The 18382-nt window shown below is 59.9% G+C and overlaps 2 protein-coding genes across 2 annotated transcripts in view; one reads left to right on the top strand and one right to left on the bottom strand.

Annotated features, from left to right (window-relative positions):
* Fanci (Fanconi anemia, complementation group I) overlaps positions 1 to 7070 on the top strand; it is a 32505-nt gene extending 25435 nt beyond the window's left edge. The window contains exons 26-38 of the mRNA XM_013012108.1: positions 327 to 394; positions 902 to 1018; positions 1563 to 1614; positions 2375 to 2502; positions 2591 to 2659; positions 2857 to 2950; positions 3906 to 4093; positions 4564 to 4617; positions 4731 to 4790; positions 5206 to 5262; positions 5979 to 6074; positions 6334 to 6441; positions 6983 to 7070. Coding sequence (XP_012867562.1) covers positions 327 to 394; positions 902 to 1018; positions 1563 to 1614; positions 2375 to 2502; positions 2591 to 2659; positions 2857 to 2950; positions 3906 to 4093; positions 4564 to 4617; positions 4731 to 4790; positions 5206 to 5262; positions 5979 to 6074; positions 6334 to 6441; positions 6983 to 7045 — 1154 coding nt within the window. The 3' untranslated portion in view covers positions 7046 to 7070. The remainder of the gene's footprint in view (positions 1 to 326; positions 395 to 901; positions 1019 to 1562; positions 1615 to 2374; positions 2503 to 2590; positions 2660 to 2856; positions 2951 to 3905; positions 4094 to 4563; positions 4618 to 4730; positions 4791 to 5205; positions 5263 to 5978; positions 6075 to 6333; positions 6442 to 6982) is intronic.
* The window catches only part of Polg (polymerase (DNA directed), gamma), a 55661-nt gene continuing 44193 nt past the window's right edge, over positions 6915 to 18382 (bottom strand). The window contains exons 6-27 of the mRNA XM_013011877.1: positions 18208 to 18380; positions 15924 to 16116; positions 15355 to 15525; positions 15130 to 15276; positions 14945 to 15024; positions 14324 to 14506; positions 14066 to 14217; positions 13732 to 13858; positions 13187 to 13420; positions 11911 to 12019; positions 11732 to 11818; positions 11369 to 11464; positions 10987 to 11147; positions 10469 to 10522; positions 10268 to 10385; positions 9844 to 9979; positions 9497 to 9743; positions 8930 to 9052; positions 8658 to 8826; positions 8323 to 8531; positions 7670 to 7830; positions 6915 to 7370 (exon numbers count right to left, since the gene is read on the bottom strand). Coding sequence (XP_012867331.1) covers positions 7294 to 7370; positions 7670 to 7830; positions 8323 to 8531; positions 8658 to 8826; positions 8930 to 9052; positions 9497 to 9743; positions 9844 to 9979; positions 10268 to 10385; positions 10469 to 10522; positions 10987 to 11147; positions 11369 to 11464; positions 11732 to 11818; positions 11911 to 12019; positions 13187 to 13420; positions 13732 to 13858; positions 14066 to 14217; positions 14324 to 14506; positions 14945 to 15024; positions 15130 to 15276; positions 15355 to 15525; positions 15924 to 16116; positions 18208 to 18380 — 3207 coding nt within the window. The 3' untranslated portion in view covers positions 6915 to 7293. The remainder of the gene's footprint in view (positions 7371 to 7669; positions 7831 to 8322; positions 8532 to 8657; positions 8827 to 8929; positions 9053 to 9496; positions 9744 to 9843; positions 9980 to 10267; positions 10386 to 10468; positions 10523 to 10986; positions 11148 to 11368; positions 11465 to 11731; positions 11819 to 11910; positions 12020 to 13186; positions 13421 to 13731; positions 13859 to 14065; positions 14218 to 14323; positions 14507 to 14944; positions 15025 to 15129; positions 15277 to 15354; positions 15526 to 15923; positions 16117 to 18207; positions 18381 to 18382) is intronic.

Raw genomic sequence — 18382 nt, 5'->3', positions numbered from 1 at the left:
TTTTGACTCTACAGTTTTAACGGCTGAAAGTGTGTGGAGGGGTGGGGGACAATTTCAAAGAAGAATTTTTTTTTTTAATATTTTTTTTTTGGGTCCGGTCGTGGGTCCTGAACTCTGGGCCTGGGCGCTGTCCCTCAGCTCTTCAGCTCAAGGCTAGCGCTCTACCACTTGAGCCACAGTGCCACTTCCGGCTTTTTTTTCTTTTTCTGCTTATGTGGTGCTGAGGAATTGAACCCAGGGCCTCAGGCATGCAAGGCAAACACTCTACCACTGAGCCAACTTCCCAGCCCTCAAAGAAGAATTTTTTTCCGTTCCTTATGTCCCAGATAACGAAGAGGACGGCGTGGACGTCCCCATCACTCAGCGGGCTGCCTTCCAGATCCGACAGTTCCAGGTGGCTGTCTCGCCAGCTGCGTGCTGGCCCGGGGGCCTGCGAGGCGCCATTCTGGTCAGACTGCATAGACCAGCAATGAGGTCTATTTGGTTCTAACCCTTGGTTGTCAAAAACATAGCGTGAGACTCTATCACGGGGTTTTCTTTCGCAAATTAAAGGCTGCCAGGAGCTGTAGTGGGGGTGTAGCGGAGGCAAAACTGAACAAATTGCTACCCCAGCTTTGGCTGGAGGGAGGCTGAGGAAGCAGCAGTGACATACCGGCGCCCCAGAAGGGCTGGCTGTTCTGGATGGCGGTGAGAGCCACCAGAAGTCGAGTGTGGTTCAATTGCTTCCCAGTGCGCACCAGGCAGGGAGTGCAGGAGTCCGCCGTCTCCAAGAGCGTCCTTGGGTTCTCATGGAGGACCTCGCGGACCTCTGCAGCTTTCAGTGGTTCTGTCCCGCTCCTGCAAGTCTCTGGCTCAGCGCCTTGTCCCTGAGACACGTGTCTGCTGCTGTTTGTCTTCTCAGCGGTCCCTGTTGAACCTACTCAGCAGCAGAGAGGAGGATTTTAATAGCAAAGAAGCCCAGCTGCTGGTCACCGTCCTCGCCAGTTTGTCCAAGCTGCTGGAACCTTCTTCTCCTCAGGTAACCACCCATCCGTGGCTCAGCATTCACAAGGACCAAGCCGCGTTCCTGTGTGATGTCTCAGGCACCAGTGCTGGGTGGACCCAGATACTAGAATGCAGCCCTGTGGATAGCTGTGTTCTGGCCTGGTCTGCATGTTTCTTGCTGTGAGAAGGCCGCGACCTCAGGGGGCTCCATCAGAGCACGAACATGTGCACACGCTGACGCCCCTGCAGAGGCAGCGGTGTGCACAGGCACACGGCGGGAAGCTTGGTTGGGAGGACTCTGGTGTAGACCCCCACATGGGCCATGTGTGACAGCACCGGGAAGACACAGACACAGACCCTAGGACTTGAGCCCATAAGGAGGGCAGAGTCGTTGAGAATAAGCCGTCTGCTGTATTATGAGAACAGTATTCATACGTCTCAGAATTTTAGGCTTTTGTTACTCCCATTGTCACTTAGATTGACAGCCCCGTCACCTGGGCACATGTTGCGGCAGGTCACTTACTGGCTTGGAAAGGTCTAGGACTTTGTGACAATGTGTCTAATATCTGATCTCTCAGTTTTTGCAGATGTTAAATTGGACGTGTAAGATTTGCAAGGAAAACAGCAGGGGTAAGTTTGTCATCTCACGTCCTAAAGGCTGTGTGTGGAATTGTTTGGAGAGAAGAAAGGGCATTCCCAACTATTCACCAGCAGGGCCTTCGTGACAGAGTGTTCGCAAGAACGTAGGCAGGTTGCGGTGATGCATGCCTGTGATTTCGGGGTTTAGGAGGCTGACAGCAGGAGAATGATGAGTTCAGGACTAGCCTGGGGACTTTCTCCTTTGCTGCTGGTGGAGGTGTAAATTAGTACAACAGGCAGGAAACCTGCTTGACAAAAGCTACTACAATCAAACCCACGCCTGTGACCCAGCAGTTCTTTGAACAAAAGTATATGGAGAACTGTTAATTGCAGTACTATATTCATAGGTCAAAACAGACCTCCACTGCCCTCCACAGGATGCATGCAGGGACTGTGTGGTGTGTGGGACTCAGAGGAGAATGCTGTACAGCACTGCAGTTCCATTGAGATGAAATCCAGAATCAGAGCTAGCTAGTCTGGTGTCGTCGGAGTAGCAGTTTCTTTGCAGGGAGGGTCTCCAGGGTAGTGGTAGGTGCTTGGTCACAGTGTTTACTCCCCAGGGCCTAGAACCAGTAAAAAGCACAGGTGGATGCGTTAAATGGCACTGGGGCAGTGGAGGTATTTGTCTGGACACAGAGGTTGGTGTTGCCATGTTGTGCCCGTGACGTGGCCACCGCATTGTCAGATGTACCGTGGAGGCCCAACAGCACAGCTTCCCTTCCTCTCCCCTTCTCTTCCCTTCCCGCTCCAGAGGACGCTCCATTTTGCAAGAGCTTGATGAACCTGCTCTTCAGCCTGCACGTGCTATACAAGAGCCCCGTCACGCTGCTGCGGGACTTGTCTCAGGACATCCATGGGCAGCTGGGAGACATAGACGAGGTACTGCAGAGTCCGCAGCCATTGGCATCCTGTGTGGGGCGGGACTCGCAGTGCCCTGTGCTGTGAGATCTTACCCCTCCCTCTCCAGGACTGTGAAGTGGAGAAAAGTGACCACTTTGCAATAGTGAATTTGAAGACGGCTGCTCCCACTGCGTGCGTAAGTGCTGCCCCGGCCGGCCCTCCCGCTGTGCTCATGTGAGTCCATGTCCATCCCTGACCTGGCCCATCCTTTCCTCTCTGCTAATGTGACAGCACCGTGGCTTCTGTCCCGAGCCCATGCTCGCCGAGAAGCCAGGGCTGCCCCCACTCTCGAGGCTGTGTTCACAGCCAAGCTCACATTCTTTCCTTTCACAGTTGCTTGTCCTGAGTCAGGCTGAGAAGGTCCTAGAAGAAGTGGACTGGTTGATCACCAACCTTAAAGGACTACCAAGCCAGGAAACCCTGTCAGGTAAGGTGGCTTCGGTGGAACTCAAGGAATTGTAATGAGAGGAAAGACAACCAAAACCTAAGCTGGGCTCTGCAGAAAGGCAGACCCTGGGCCCACATCTCCGGGTGTTCGTTGTTGACCCTGATTGGGGGGGGCAGCGCCCAGGACTTAACGCAGATCAAGGTCACACTCACCCCTCTTGCTTTCATTCCCTCCTCTTCCCCAAACCTTTTCCCTTCCCTCCTACCTCCCTTTCCTGTCTTAGGCTTGGATTTCCTGCTTTGTCTTTGTGGGACTGGCTTATTTCCTGTAAGTGATGAGCTCCACTTCCATCCACTTTCCTGCGGATGATGTACTTTCATTTGTATAGCTGAGTGAAACTCCATTGTGTGCGTAGACTGTATTTATCCATTCATCCGTCGGTGGGCGCATAGGCAGATTCCATAGTTCAGTTACTGTGAACAGTGCTGCAGTGAACTCAGAGGTGCAGGAGTCTCTATAGTAAGCTGCTGGCTTTGCATCTTTGGGGTATACATTAAGAATTGGTGTGGCTGGATTATTGGGAGTTCTATGTTTTTATTTTTCTGAGGAGCCTCTATACTGATCTCCATCACGGCTGCAGTAGCTTACTGGTCTGAGGCTTCTGTCCTGTATGCTCAGCATTCCCTTGTTCTGTATACTTAACATTTCATCTCTGGTATGCTCTGGAGAGGCTCTTTTCCTGGATGGCCATCTTTCTCAAGGTTTTTTTGGGTGGGGGTTCTGTTTTATTGTGGGTTTGTTGTCTGTGCCTTTTGCTTTCACCTCTTCTCCCTCCTGTATGCCTGTGACACGTAGGCTAGTGGTGTTCCAGCGTGGTGAATGCGCCCGCCTGCCAGCTGCTTAGTTAATGGGAAGGGGTTTTAGTCCATTTCTGGCCCCTGTACTTCTAACTGGAAGATACTGGCTGACCTGTGACGACTTCATCTCTCTTCAGAGGAAGCCTCTTCTCAGGCAGCCCCACCAAGTTACGCCGCTGAGAAAGGCATCGTCATGCAGCTGGGTACGCTGCTCACGTGTTTCCACGAGCTCGCACAGACGGCCCTGCCATCGGGCAGCTGCGTGGACACCCTGCTGAAGGGTCTGTGCAAGATGTATACCACACTCACTGCCCTCGTCCGATACGTGAGTCCCACGAGACTGCCCCCTCCTCCCCCACCCCTGCTGCCCCCACAGCCCTTGCCCACATCTCTGCACACTGTGCTTCCATTTCAGTTCGCTCATAGATAGCAGGAATATGCACAGGCCAGGAAGGAACGGCCTGTGCCATAACCCTAATCTGCTTTTGCACAGCCCTTAGGGCTTTTTAGTGGTTAGTCAGAGATAAGAGTCACAGACTTTCCTGCCTCAGCTGCCTTTGAACCACAGTCCTCTGATCTCAACCTCCTGAGTAGTTGTGATGACAGGCGTGAGCCACCCACGCCTGGCTAAAGGACTTATAAAGCAATGAGCAGAGCAAGTTAGGAACAGAGCTCCTTTGCCTGCTAGCTGGATGGAGGCGTGCATGCTACGGGGCGGGGCCTTATGTCTTCGTCCCTTTAGTCGCCCCTGGTTTCCTACAGTCGTCTGCTAAAGCTGGGCTCTCTTGTCCCTAGTATCTCCAGGTGTGCCGGAGCTCGGGAGGAATTCCCAAGATTATGGAAAAGCTGGTGAGTTTACTGTCTTGGCCAGGAGCGGGGCAGGGCTGTCACGCCTAGTCCGCTGGCCTCTCTCCTGTGCCTGGAGTGGCTCTTGGTACACTGCTGTCCCTCCTGTGCTGCAGGTGAAGCTGTCCGGCTCACACCTCACCCCGCTGTGCTATACTTTGATTTCCTACGTGCAGGTGAGTGAGCAGAAGCGGCACCAATGAACCTTCAAGTCCCTGGGCTAAGCGTGTGGAAAGTTCCCTTCCATGCCATCAGCACCTGTCGGTGGATGGGCACAGGACACAACGGACCATCCAGGGCCAGGGGTGGCCCTGTGGGGAGGGGACGCTCTATTACACTGGATTGTAGGCACCATGGGACTCTCATAGAACTGGGGTTCCTCTCAGTCCTCATTTGAACCATCTTGTAAGGCTCTTTGGGGCAGCACAGTGCAGCGGGCCTGCCCTCGCTTGCTACACGTCATCTCCAAGAGCAAGCACCTGGCCGGCCTCCCACACCGCACAAGGGGCCTGCTTCCGAGGCGCTGTTTGCGCACACGGGCCCCTGTCCTGAGAGCTGCCTCAAGGAATGACAGTGTTTCTGTTCCTTTAGAATAAGAGCAATAGTGGGAAATGCACAGATGAGAAGAAAGAGAAAACGGCTGCCATGGTGAGCTCCCGACCTTCCTGATGGTGGTTGTCACAGTTGTATCCAGGAAGGGCACCCCTAAAGGATCCAAGGACTGGGTGCAGGGCATGGGCTCCAGGAAACAGGTGGTACAGTCGAGCTTGTTAAGGTCTAGGTACAGGATGGGTCTCAAAATTTTAAAAGGAAAGTGGCATGGATACACTGGTGAACACCAGTGCAGACTGCCAGTGTCACTAGAGAGCTGTCTCCAGGATGGTGTGTAACTGGCACAGTGTCCCCGGGGTTTGGGAAGTACTCAAGAACGCATGTGGGAACATTTGATCTATAGCTCATAATTCAACCCAAGGGAAGAAAGAGCGGTGAAAACCGCGTGCCAGCTAGAAAAGGAGCTAGTGTCAGCTGCAGGGCAGGAAGTCACCAGGTGGGGGCACATGGCTTGAGTGGTACTGCGCCTGCCCAGCAGACGTGAAGCTCTGGTCCACGTGTATCTAGGACATTCTGCAAATGGCTGTGCTCCTTGGCCAGTCCATAGGTGCCACTTTGGAACTTTAGAAAGATGAAGTGCAATGTGTTGGCACTGGGGTCATTTGAAATTAAACTGCCCAGTCTTAGACCACTGGCACAGAAGTAAAATGGTACTTGCTTGGAGGTAGATTTTGCCAAAGTCAGGCATGGCTCTGAAAACAGCTTGGAAGAAATTGCAGATGGAACCTAGACCCAACTTCTGCTCTCTGTAGGCCAGAGTTCTTCGGGAAACCAAGCCCATCCCTAATCTTGTCTTTGCCATCGAGCAGTATGAGAAGTTTCTCATCCACCTTTCTAAGAAGACCAAGGTAAACCACCTTTCATAGACTAGGCTGCTCTGTGGAAGGCGTGTGGCCAGCCATGGTGAGGGGAAGCTGTGACCTCCAGTCCTGGTTTTCTTAACTGAAGCCAGTGGAGAGCAAGAGAGAGTGAGTGTGTGTGTGTGTGTGTGTATGTCGGGGGTGGGGGGGGTGTGTTGGGTGTGCTTGCTGTGTAGGTTGGAACTGAAGGTTTGTCAGGTGCTCCGCCAGGGCGGTGTGCAGATAGTGTGCTTGCCCCTTGCCACAGGTGAACCTCATGCAGCACATGAAGCTCAGCACCTCCCGCGACTTCAAGATCAAAGGCGACGTCCTGGACACGATTCTCCGAGAGGACGTGGAGGATGGAAGTGAAGAGGTCAGTGCCCGCTGCTTGTGGAGCAGCCAATGCCCACACAATCCACACACTGGGAGCAGCCAGCAAAGAAGGGCTCAAAGGTAGTGGGCAAAATGGACTATGCACACTTGCAAGAGGATGGGAACGGATGAGTGTCCTGCAGTGGGGTCTCCCGTGTCCCTGGAACCATGGGGTGGCAGGGCCTTGCAGAGTCTTTCTCCATTAGGGATCTTTCCCTCCCTGCACCTAAGGTAATGGGGAGCTGGTAAGGGGTCAGTGGCGAGAACTTGGTGGGCTTGGCTTGGGTGAGGGTCTGAGTTCAGTCTCCAGGATCAAAGGGGTCCATGTGGCATTAGTAAATCCCTGCGTTTCTGGCACCCGCACACATGCGCACACATGCACACTCCTGTCCTTCTGTGAAGGTCCTCAATGTCAAGTCCAAAGGGAAGAAGCTCCAGCAGTCGCCTCCGGAGCGGAAGGAGGTGGACACGGGGCCAGGGTTTTTTCTCTTTATTTCCACTGCCACACAGCAGCTCGGCTCAGCGTCCCTCTCCCCTCTCAGGTCGCTGCACCACAGCACAGGGGACAGGACGAAGAACCGGCCAAGAAGAAAAGGAAAAAGTGAAACGCCTGAGTTAGTGTGAACTTTGGGACTTCTGCCAGGATCCCTCGTACCCCACAGGGCCCTCACGTCACGGTCACGGCCCGCTGGCACGTTGGCTGCTGCGGTGAGCCCTGCTGTGCCTTAGACCCTTGGCAGGTCCTGCTAGCTGCGGGCAGCCCTTCTGCAAGAGCACAGGTGAGAGCCTGAGTCTGGGACCTGCACGGCCCACAAAAGCTCCACAGGAGCAAATTCAGAGCCTCCAGGCAGAGCTAGGGTCCTGGCTGGCTTTGTTTTTCCAAGGAGCCTTTGGTGAGTTCAATGATCTGGTAAATGTCCAGTGCTTCACCTGAAAGACAGTGCAAAGTGGTTAGCTGCCTCCTGGGACACGAGAAGGGGCTGACCTCGTGCTCAGGACATGGGGTTGGCCTGGAGAAGTACAAACTCCGGCTGACATGTTGGCTCTTTTGCACAAGCTTTTTTGCACCTAAGGCTGCACTTTGACCTGGACAATAAACCCTAGGACGGCTGGATATTCCATGTCTTCTTCATTTGCACTACCTAAGAAGGTGCTTTGTCACCAAGGGCTAGACTGGAAGAGTAGGATGATGCCAAGTCTGTGGCCCAACAGAGTCACTGCCCACTCACCCTGGGGAACCCCATATCCCCTCTCCATCCCCATTGGGTTGGAGGGGGTTTTGCAGTCCATGGTTACTTCCTTCCTGAGGCACTGGTCGATGTCCACGGCACTGAAGAAGGCCACTGACTGGGGCAGGTCCTTCAGACCCAGCTTGTAGGAAAACATGCACCTGAAAAGGAGAGTCCCTGGCTCAGCCAGGCTGTGCACACGGCCCCACAGGGCCTGCCCTCACCTACCCACCCCTTCACCCTGAAGCCAGGAAGGCGAGCCTGTTCACCACACACGGTCCTCCCATGAGGACTCACTGGGGAGACAAGTTACTTCCAGTTACTGGGTCAGAGTCTGGGTAGAAAGTGCGGCCCTGGAGGGGCGGTCTCCAGGGCGTGCTGACCCTGTGCTGCTATTTACGAATTCGTGAGGATTCCGTCATGGTTTCCAAACAGGCTCTCAAGATCGGCATGTAGTTAGGACACACACGGTATGTTTCTTTGCGTTCCTCATCAGCAGTGCTTTCTGCTGGCCGCACACTGCTTCTGGCTCTTGAGAAAGTGCTCACTTTGGTGTGTGGGCTGAGTCACGTGATGGGGGGGGTGTATTTGAGGTGCGAGTGAAGGCACTCCTAGGACTTCCCTGGCTTCCAGTGCGGTAGAAGCGCGTGTACCTGGTCAGGAGGTTGGTGATCTGCAGGGCCAGGGCGGCGCGGTAGCGGTCCTCCTCCCGCACCAGGTAGCGGACTTCGTCATGGATGCTGATGCAGAATCGCCCGTCGATGGCAAACTCCTCAAACAGCCACTTCATGGCTACCAGCATGAGGTGCAGGTAGTCTACGGCGGAGCTCTGCACCACCCAGTTGACGCGGCTGGTCATGAACTAGGGGGCGGAGGCAGGCAGGGGTCCAGGACCCCCAGAAGAGGCTCTGGTTAGGAAACTTGTGAAGGGGTCCACAGAGACCCCTATTATCCCTGTGGTCCTGTGTGCTCCAAGATGGCAAGTTACCTCCCCTCCGACGGCCGCGGGCTCCAGGGCCCGGCTGATGCGGCAGCCCAGCACCGGGGTTTGCGGCGTGTCGGATGTGGCGATGCTCTCCAGCTTGTTAAACATTTCTGACTCTGTGCCCCCAATCCACGCCCGCTCGGCCACCACATCCCACTTCTTCCGGCGTGACCTGGAGACCAGACAGGCTTTTGTCTTTGAGCATCTCAGCCGAGAGCCGGTGCCCCGGCTGCTGGCCCCCCGCCCCGTCCCGCCTCCAGATGGAAGATTCTTACTTCCTTGAAGCCTCTCTCTGGATCTTGCGCAGATCTTGCAGGGAAATCCAGCCGTCCTCGCTTCTGTCCACGGAGAGGCCGAGCTGCCTGACCAGCCACTCGCCCTCCTCCGTCAGCCGGTACCTGGAGGCAGTGTTGCCTGTCACCGCTGCTGTGGCTCTGGGCCATGCCACAGGCCCCCTGCCTTCCCCCTGCAGACACACAGGACAGCCCCAGCAGAGGACGCACCGTGAAGTGCCACGGCCCCAGGCCCCGTGGAGACCACTGGAGACCTAGACCCCAAGAACTGCAGCAGTGTGCTGCAACCTGGCAGATCAGGCTGCCTCTGCCTTCCCATGCTGCTATCTCCCCCACACACACCCCCGGTCCACTCCACCCCCATTCTCATGCTGCTCTGCCCTCCCTCACTGCTCTGTGCCAACTCCTGTGCGTGTGTCTGCTCACTCTTGTTCAGGTAGGCATCTGAGCTTGGGATCCCAGAGCATGGCGACAGCAGCCCATGAGGGAACCACTTAACCCCACTACAGCACAAGCTAAGGGAAGCAGGTCTTTGGGCCTGCCGCTCACCGGCGAAGGCCCTTGGTGACCGCATACATCTGCTGGGCCTTCTCAGCCGCCTCCTGCCTTGTGAGCCGGTGGTTGAACTGCATCAGCAGGCGCTCAGCAAAAGGCTGCCCAGCCCCGTAGATGCGGCCATAGTTGAAGACTTTGGCATGCTCGCGGCTGATGCCCACTGTGGTGGCCGTCTTGCTGTGCAGATCGGTGCCCATGCTCTTCCTGCCCTGCAGGGTCATCCACCCAAAGGCTGTGCAGCCTAGAGGACGGGGGAGGAAAGTGGAAGGTCAGCAACACCTACCGGAGTTGGCCTGCTTCTGCCCCTGCCCCTGCCGAGCCCCTGCCCCGCCCCTGCTCACCATGCATGCCGGCAAAGTGGGCATCACCAAGGACTGCCGCGATCCACAGCTCCTGTGAGTCCACGTCAGCACCCACAAGGACGTAGCCCGGCGGGGCCTGTATCATGGCTTTCAACTCGCTGCCCACTCGGTCGGCCTGCAGGGAGAGGAAGGTCAGCCTGGCCAGAGCTGGTCGCAGCTTGTTTCTGGACCCCAAGTCGACAAAGTGCCAGGCATCTCTGGAGGTGGCGGTTCTCAAATCACCCTGCCCCGACCACACGGCTGGGCTGCGGCCGGGGCCTGGCTTCCTCTAAGCTGCCTGCCTGCCCTGTGTGGCCAGGAGCAGGCACGGGAGCGCCCTGCCCCGCCCAGCCACCCCTGACCTTCCTGTTCATGCTGCTTGCTAAATCCTCACAGGCCCACCAGCGGTGCAAACCACACGTACCCGGGCATTGCTGGCGGTGAGCCACGTGGGCTCCACAGCCCGGCGGGTGATGGTGCCGACGGTCACCAGCTGGGGCAGGATGGCCCCATAGCGGCCTTCCTCGTCGTAGCCCGGGTGCCTGGGAGGGACAGGCGAGTGTCAGCAGATCCACCTCTCCCCGCCCCGTTCTCAGACCCCACGACCACCCCGCAGGCCACCTACCTGGTCACAGCCCGGGGCAGAGCGGACCTGGGCAGCCACACCACCATCTGGGAGCTGTGGGGACACAGGCTGAGGCTCAGCACTGCCAGCGCCCTGTGCCAGCCAGCACTGCGCCTGCTCAGCATCAGAGCTGCTGCGCCCCTTGCTACTAACGGACACAGGGGAGCCCCGCTCAAAGCTTGAGCCCCACCATGCAGCAGTTAAGACAGCAGCTGCTGACCCTCTCCCGAGACATGGAGGAGACGCTCCCAGAGCAGACCGAACCAGCCTATCCAACGCTGCTCACAGGAGGCGTCGGCCATCCAGACCACAGGACCCAGTCCTCCAAGGCCCCACAGCTGGGAGGGGCCATCTGGGTCCTCTGGGGAAAGCAGGAGAGGGAGACGACACGTTGCCCTCAGCCCTCAGCCCAGCCCTCAGCCCTCAGCCCAGCTGAGCCAGCAGCAGAGGGGAAAGACCCCGGGTTGCAGACACCTGGGCGGGCACACAGGCCATCTCTGCCCTTTCATACAACCCACCTGATCCGTTTATGGGCGTTCCTCCAGAAAGAGATCATCTTGTTGATCTCCAGGGCTCGGGGCCCACTGGCCCTACCTGGACCAGCCTGCAGGGTGCCGTCCTCCATCTTGGGCAGGAAGTCTTTGGCAAAGGGGCTGCCCACGTTATAACTGTTACCATCCTAGGGAACACAGGAGGCCGGTGGCTGACTGCCAGCCTGCTCCTCCCGCCAGCAGCAGGGACTGTTCCCAGCACCAATGCACACAGCCCACACCCCTGCCAGCCACGCAGACGTGGGGGCACCTACCAGGGGCAGCATGGGCTCCCCCGCCCAAACCATGCTGTCTGGGCTCGCCAAGGGTGGGTTGGCCCAGGACAGGTGGGGGCCGGGGCCTGGCTCACCTTGTGAGGCAGCTTGAAGAACCAGCAGCCAGGGACGTTCACGTCGTTGTAAGGGCCGTTGCCGTGATGGAAAGAGGGCTGGCTGGATGCAGCAGGCTGCGGGCCACACCTAGGTCAGGCCCTGCTCCCGCACCTGCATCCCGCAGGGCCGGGCTGGGGTGGGAATGGGCCTGGAGCTGAGCTGAGCGCAGGCCAGCGCAGGTCCACTGGGAAGCGGCGGGAAGCCCTGAGGTCGCAGGTTCCACTGGGGAGCATGGCCCACCATCCATACCCCTCCCCCACCCCATTCCCACCAGACCTGAGACCTGGGGAGGAAGAGCTGTGCGGGCTCCCGCCGCTCAGGACCAGCCAGGCGCCACTCACCAGAGCTGGGGGCTGCCCCGGCTCACAGGCATCCAAGTTCTCCAACCTGGCCTCGGCCTCCACATCCAGACAGACCAGCTCTTCCATCTGGGGGAGGGAGGGGGAGAGGCTGTGTCCTGAAGGCCACTCAGCCCCCACCCAAAAGGTGCAGAGCCCCCGCCCCGCAGCCGAGGCCTCACCGTGTGCCACTCGGCGCTGCTGTCGGGAGGCAGAGGGTCCGGGGCCAGGCCCGTTGGGCGTGGCTTCCCCTGAGCCGCACAGTGCTTCCTGTACAGGGACTCGATGGCTCTGGGGGGGAGAATGGCTTCTGGTTACCAGAGCCGTGCAGCCTCCCACAGCCTTCTCAGATCAGCTCAGCACAAGTGACAAACCCCAACGACAGCTCACACTGGTGGCAGGCTGGGGGTTCAAGGCCCAGTTGGACAGCACAGAGAGCCAGAAGCACAACGCTGGGACATTAGGACCGCAGGGCTGGCCACCACAGCCCGCGCCTGGCTAAGCTGCTTCCGCCTGGCCAGGGCCTCCATCCTGGGCCACCTCAGTGCGGTGGGCAAAAGCTCAGGGCCTCTGGACGCTCACTCGCCTGCCTAGACCTTCCTCGGTTATAAAATGCAGGCACATGCTGGGGGCCGGTGCCTCCCGCCTGTCATCCTAGCTACTCAGGCTGAGAGCTGGGGATCATGGTTCAAAACCAGCCCGGACACACAAGTCTCCAACAAACCACCAGTAAACTGAAGTGCGCTGTGGCTCAAGCGGTAGAGCGCTCGCCTTGAGCTGAGGGACAGCACCCAGGCCGAGTTCAAGCCCCACGACAGACAAAAAAAAATAAAATGCAGGCCCAGGCTTTGGCTGATCGGCCCAGCATTCACCCATCCCACAAGCCCCGAGTTCAACCTCACCAACACCAATTGTTAAGTAAAAATTAAAACTGAAAATCTGGTGAAGCTAGGTGGCGCAGGCTTGTGATCCTAGCTATCCTGAGGGGCAGAGGCGTGACACCCTATCCAAAAGCCAAACTAAAAATGGACAAGATGGAGGTGTGTGGCTCAAGAGGTAGAGCTCCTGCCTGGCAAGCATGAGGCCCCAAGTTCAAACCCCGATATCACAAAAAAACGTATAGACAATGAATGGAAATCCAAATGTGACGCCAAGGCAACCTCTCCCCCAGGGCTGCCAGGGGACAAGCGGACAAGCACTGGGACAGGCTCATAACGATGACCGGCCCGTGACTGGCGCTCCACCACCGCGGCAGTGAAAAGCCAAGTGAAAACAGGCTGTCCCCGGCCACTTCCGGAGGCTTCTCTCCACGTCTTATGGCGCCCAGGAGAGGCCTTGGTCCCCTTCCCTGCTCTGATGCCTTCCTGCGGGGCCCCACGGGGGCCTGAAGTGCAGGCAGCCAGGGGGACCCCAGCCCTCCCCGCCAGCGCGGCCTCCGGTGCCCCAGCCCAGCCTCACCTGGAGGGGCACTCCACGCCCGACTCCAGGCCGGTGCCCGCCGGCACGCTGGCCAGGTTGTCCTGCCGCCCGGGCACCAGGTAGCCCCAGCCGTGCTGCTCAGAGTAGTGCAGGGGGAAGCCGTCCCAGGTCAGAGCCATGAGCTTCGGGGTGATGCGCATCTGCAGGCTGAGGAGGCTGGGGCCGGGGGCCCACGCAGGGTCATCCAGCCGGGGGCAGAGCTTGCGGTACCACCTGTGCCCCACCAGAAAGAGCACGTGCTGCGGGTTCCACACCAGCCTCCAAGGGCCCAGGGCTGTCGGTGAGCCTTGGGGAGGTCTGGCCAAGCCCCACGTGCCTCTAAAGGGGGGGAGACAGGACTTCCCTCCCCGTCCAGCCCTCCCCTTCTGCACTACGCCTGGGTGGAAACCTCGCCCCTGGATGACCACTGGCTGCGGCCCCATCCCGGCCTCCGAGGCCCAGCTGCTACGCGCACCTCCCTCCTTCCCAACACAGATGACAGCCGGACGGCGCGTGGGGGGGGGGGGCGGGCGAGGCGGCCTCACCCGGGGTGTCCGGGAAGGTGCTGGCTCCGCTTGGGGAGGAGCTGGGCCGTGGCCTTCAGCTGCTGCAGACAGGAGCGGATGGCGCCGTCCCGCTGCACCTCCTCCTCCTCGCTGGGGGGGCCGGGGTCTGGGGAGAGGGGCGTCTTACCGGAAGAAGGGCCTCTGGGAAGACCCTGCCTGCGCCTTGCAGCAAGACCAGAGAGGACTGCCCACCCCACCTCCTGCCCCTCTCCTTCCTGGCCTGGGGGAGCCCCAGGCGCCCCCGCCGCCCCCTGCTCCCCATCTTCCTGATCCACGGGGCCCCTGGGGGCCCAGCCACCCCCCCACTCCCCACCTTCCTGGTCCAGGGGAGCCCCGGGGGCCCTGGCCGCCTCCGCGGGCGGCCTGCTGGCCAAGGCTGGCTCCTTCTTCACCTTCTTTGTCTTCTTCTGCCTAAACTCCTGCAGGTCCCACTCGAGGTCCCACAGCCAGGGGTCGTCTTTGTACCTGCGGGCCACGGGGCGGGCCGGGCTGAGCCACAGTCCCGGCCTCTGGGCCTCCTCCCGCCCGGACCCCTGCCCGCCCGCCCGCCCACCCACCGGGGGCCCACTACCTCTCTCCTGAGAGCAGCCCGCAGGCATCGTCGGCCAGGCCCATGAGCGACTTCTTCATCTCCCGCTGCAGCTCCTCGTAGGTGCTCTGGGCCTCCTCCAGGTACCGCTCCCAGTTCTGATTGACAGGCAGGTAGGAGACGCTCATCTCCAGCATGCCGGCCAGGGTCACGGGATGGGGACACCTGGGGGACAAACAGCAGCAGGACCACCGTAAGTGTAAGTGGCCACAGGAGGCAGGGTCAGCTCCACAACCCCACAGCCCTGGGCCGTGTCAGGCAGGGTCAGACCTGCGTTACCCCCTCCCCTACCCTGCAGCCTCAGTTCCTTTATCTGCAGCACAGAGCCACATCCCACCCTCAGGGGGACAAAGGAAGCGCGACCGCCACTCAGCCGCGGCCTTGCAGCACAGCGCGCCTTCACATGTTTCTCTTGAGAAAGCGAGTCATGTGCCTCGACGGACCAGGTCACTGATGAGCTGATCAACACGCAGGCAACAGGACAGCCACGCTGCCCCCAAGCCTGCATCCGGGCCTCTGTGCACACCTGGAGTCCAGCAACCATGTGGGCACCGCTGGACGGAGAGGTCCCAGGACCCGGCCCTGGAGCCAGCCTCCCCTCACCTCTCCAAGAAGAGTGGCAGCTGCTGCTGGAAAACCTCGTGGGTGGCCCACACGTCCCGGGCACAGTACTCCATCAGTTCCTGGCACAAGAAGACAGAGACGCGCTGGGTGGGTGGCCGCACCCGGCTGCTGAGGGCGGAGGGCCGAGCCCAGCAGCTGACCCCTCCGGCTCCTCCCTCACACACCTGGAAGTTCTGCCGGACGTCCTGCATGCTGCCTTTCACAAACAGCTCCCGGGGCTCCTTCTCGAGGGGCGGGCCCCCCACATACAGGCTGTGCACGTCCGCCAGGTTGTTGGCACTGCTCAGGTCCATCCAGTCCCAAGAGGAAATCTGGGGAACGAAGCGGGGCCCGCGGTCAGCCTGGTGTTGGGCAGCTCGCAGCCGGGCGGGGTCCCAGCGCCCTCTCACCACTGGGCCGTGGCCGTTGGCTTTGCCCCGGGTCTTGCGGCCTCGCTGCGCGAGCTGCTGCGCCTTGTGCCTGCCCTGCTTGGCTGCAATCCACAGACTGCGCTGGAAGCCGCTGAGCCCCGAGATGGCCGTGTGCAAGCTCATGGTGTCCAGGAAGCGTAGCCGGGAGCCCTGGAGGGGAGGGCAGCACTGAGGGCCAGTCCCAGCCAGTCAGCCCCGCCCAGAGCTGCCATCCAGAAAGCTGAGGTCCAGGCTTCTGGGCTGCAGGGATCCGTCCCATGACCCCCCACCCCAGCCCCAACTGCCCCCAAAGCTGCACTGGGGGGAGTGGGGAATGCCTGGCTTCCAGCTACAACTTGGGGGAACTCAGGGTACTAAGTGGCCAGAATGACCTTCAGAGCTCTGGGTCTGGCCCCCAGCCCTGAGGCGGTCAAGTGGACAAGGCCTCCAGGGGCTCGGCCCCCCCCCCAGCAGGGCACAGCCCGCCCAGGCCCCTCCGCCCCACACAAGTCCCGCAGCTGGACAGCCCAAGGGGTGGGTGCGGTGGGCAGGGGCGGCAGTTGGCTTACCTGGATCAGGTACTGTTCCCTGATGTGGGCTCGGTCAAAGCAAACGTTGTGCCCCACCACTAACTGCCCCTGCCCATCCGTGGGGGCGGAGCTGCCCTCGCCTGGGGCCTCCAGCGGGATGAGGTCAGCCGGCGACAGCCGGCTGGTCCAGGAGTAGCGCTCTTCCACCAGCCGCCGGCTGCACCAGGAATACCTGCGTGGCGGGGAGGCAGGCGGGTCGTGGAGGGCGGGGCTTGGGCCCTCACCGCAGCCCACCTGCCCCGGCCTACGCTGGCAGCGCGGCGCCCCTCACCCTCCGGAGGCCAGGGCGGGCAGGGGAAACGGGGGGAGGGGTCTCAGGCTTGGCTTCTAACTCCCGGGATACAGTGGGGCTGAGCGCCATGGCAGTGCTAGCACGGGCAGGCGGGTATGTGGGTCCGCATCATTGGGGGGCCTGGGGCTCCCCAAGCCTGCACCTGGCTGACAGGTTTGGGACCGTGAGCAGACACGAGCTGCCTGGGTCTGAGCAGACAGCCAGTGTGCAGCTGGACTCTGAGGAGCTGGAGGACGGCAGAGCGCCCCAGCAGAGGCTGGCACAGCAGGGCCAATCACCTGGCGCTGCCAAGCCTCTACTGGACATAACTGACCGTGCAGCTGGCAGGAGCCCCTGAGACTGCAGGAGGGGCCGAGGTGACAGAATGGATACACAGGGACCGGTGACAGATGAGTGCGGCCCGCCGCCCGGCAGCGACACCCAGATGCAACACCCACACGCTGTCCGGAAGGTGGGGGCTCACCCCGCATCGCAGTCAGTGGCCAGGCCACGTGTGCCTGGCACAGCTGTTTATAGCTTTCTGCATCCTCTAGGGGGCGCCACAAAGCTGGAATGTTCTAGCTTCAAACCTGGTAACCTCTAACTCACACTCCACATGGTGGGAATACCCCAGGGGCTCAAGCTGGAAAGTCCTTAAACCCAGCCCAGGAGGAGAGGCTCAGCAAGGCCTCCATTGGCAGCTCGCTCACTCTAGGGTCAAGACCCAACCACCTGACCAACGGCCCTGGCAGGCCCTGAGGGAGGCGGCCACGGGGGCTGCCCTCTGCTCAGTGCGTCGGTAAGATGCCCAGTGGCAGGGTGTGGAGGTTAAACACAGACCCGCAGCAGCCGCAAACACACCACAGCTCAGCCATGGCTTCTGCCATCCGCCAGCTCGTACCCCAGGACCGTGGGCAAGAATGGAGAGAGGGTGAGGGCAAAGTGGGAAAGACATGTGGAGAAAAGAGGAGGAAGAGAAAGACAAGGGGGCTGTAGCCAAACATGAGCAACAGATGAAATTATCTTTCTTGTCACGAATGACTCCATCATTGCAATGCTGGCTGTCCTCCCCCTCTGGGTGACCAAGCAAGGCGGCTCTTGCTGAACCAGGATGTGGCCCGGCTGGCTCTTCTCAGCCTCATGCCCCGCTGGGCCACCCTTCCTCCTCCCTTCCCCTCGATGTCAGTGCCACTCCTGCATTTCACAGCTTCCAGTAGGAATAAAGAAATTGCCAACTGGGCACCAATGGCTCACACCTGTCATCCTAGCTATTCAGGAGGCTGAGATCTGAGATTCAAAGCCAGCCTGGGTAGGAAATCTCCAATTAACCACCAGAAAACCAGAAGCGGAGCTGTGGCTCAAGGAGTAGAGCTTTGACCAAATAGAAGCTTAGGGACAGCACCCAGGCCCTGAGTTCAAGATTCATGACTAGAAAGGAAAAGGGAATGGCCAACATCTGGGCTGGCCCTGCCGGAAAGCATGAGGCTTGTAAATCGTGTTTTAATCCAGGACTGAAGGGAAAGGAAGGGCAGAAGCTGTCATCATCTGTCTGGAAAGGATGCTCAGGTGAAAGAGAAGAGAGTGACAGCCTCTTGGGGCAGCTGGGGGGCACCGCCGCCCCCAGCAGCGAACCTGGGGACACTGAGTGCGGACAGGGCCTAAGACGACCCCACAGCAAGGGAAACTTCTCTGCCTAAAAGGATGGAGGGAGACGCCCATCGGGGGCCTTTCCACACTCACTTCCCACCAAGCTCCCGGGGGAACGGGATGACTAAGCAGTCCAAGGCCGGCAAACTTGGGGTCCACGGCTCCAGCCCCGCCCACCGTGATCCTCCGCCATCGCCAGGCCCTTGGCCGTGTCCCCACCACCAAGTGAGCCCCAGACAGGGGGAGGGAGGCCATCCAGCCCGCTTAGCTCCCCAACCCCCGCCCCCCCCATGGGCACAGAGTAGGAGCTCGGACCCAGACCACCGCCCCGGGGCGCCGACTCACCAGGCCGAGGGGGATATGGCCACCGCCAGCGTGGGGCAAGTTCCCTCGGCCAAGCAGACCTCCACGTCGAACACCAGGGCCCGCTCCTCGGGGATGGCCACGGGTTCGGCCTCCCCCCCGGGGCCGTACCGGGTCCAGCCCGGCGCCCAGGCCCAGCTCCGGGGCCGGGGCGGCG

The sequence above is a fragment of the Dipodomys ordii genome, unplaced genomic scaffold (assembly GCF_000151885.1).
Source record: "Dipodomys ordii isolate 6190 unplaced genomic scaffold, Dord_2.0 Scaffold15, whole genome shotgun sequence".
NCBI classification, from domain to species: domain Eukaryota; kingdom Metazoa; phylum Chordata; class Mammalia; order Rodentia; family Heteromyidae; genus Dipodomys; species Dipodomys ordii.
The sequence above is the reverse complement of the archived record's forward strand: the minus strand, read 5'-3'. Positions and strand labels throughout refer to the sequence as shown.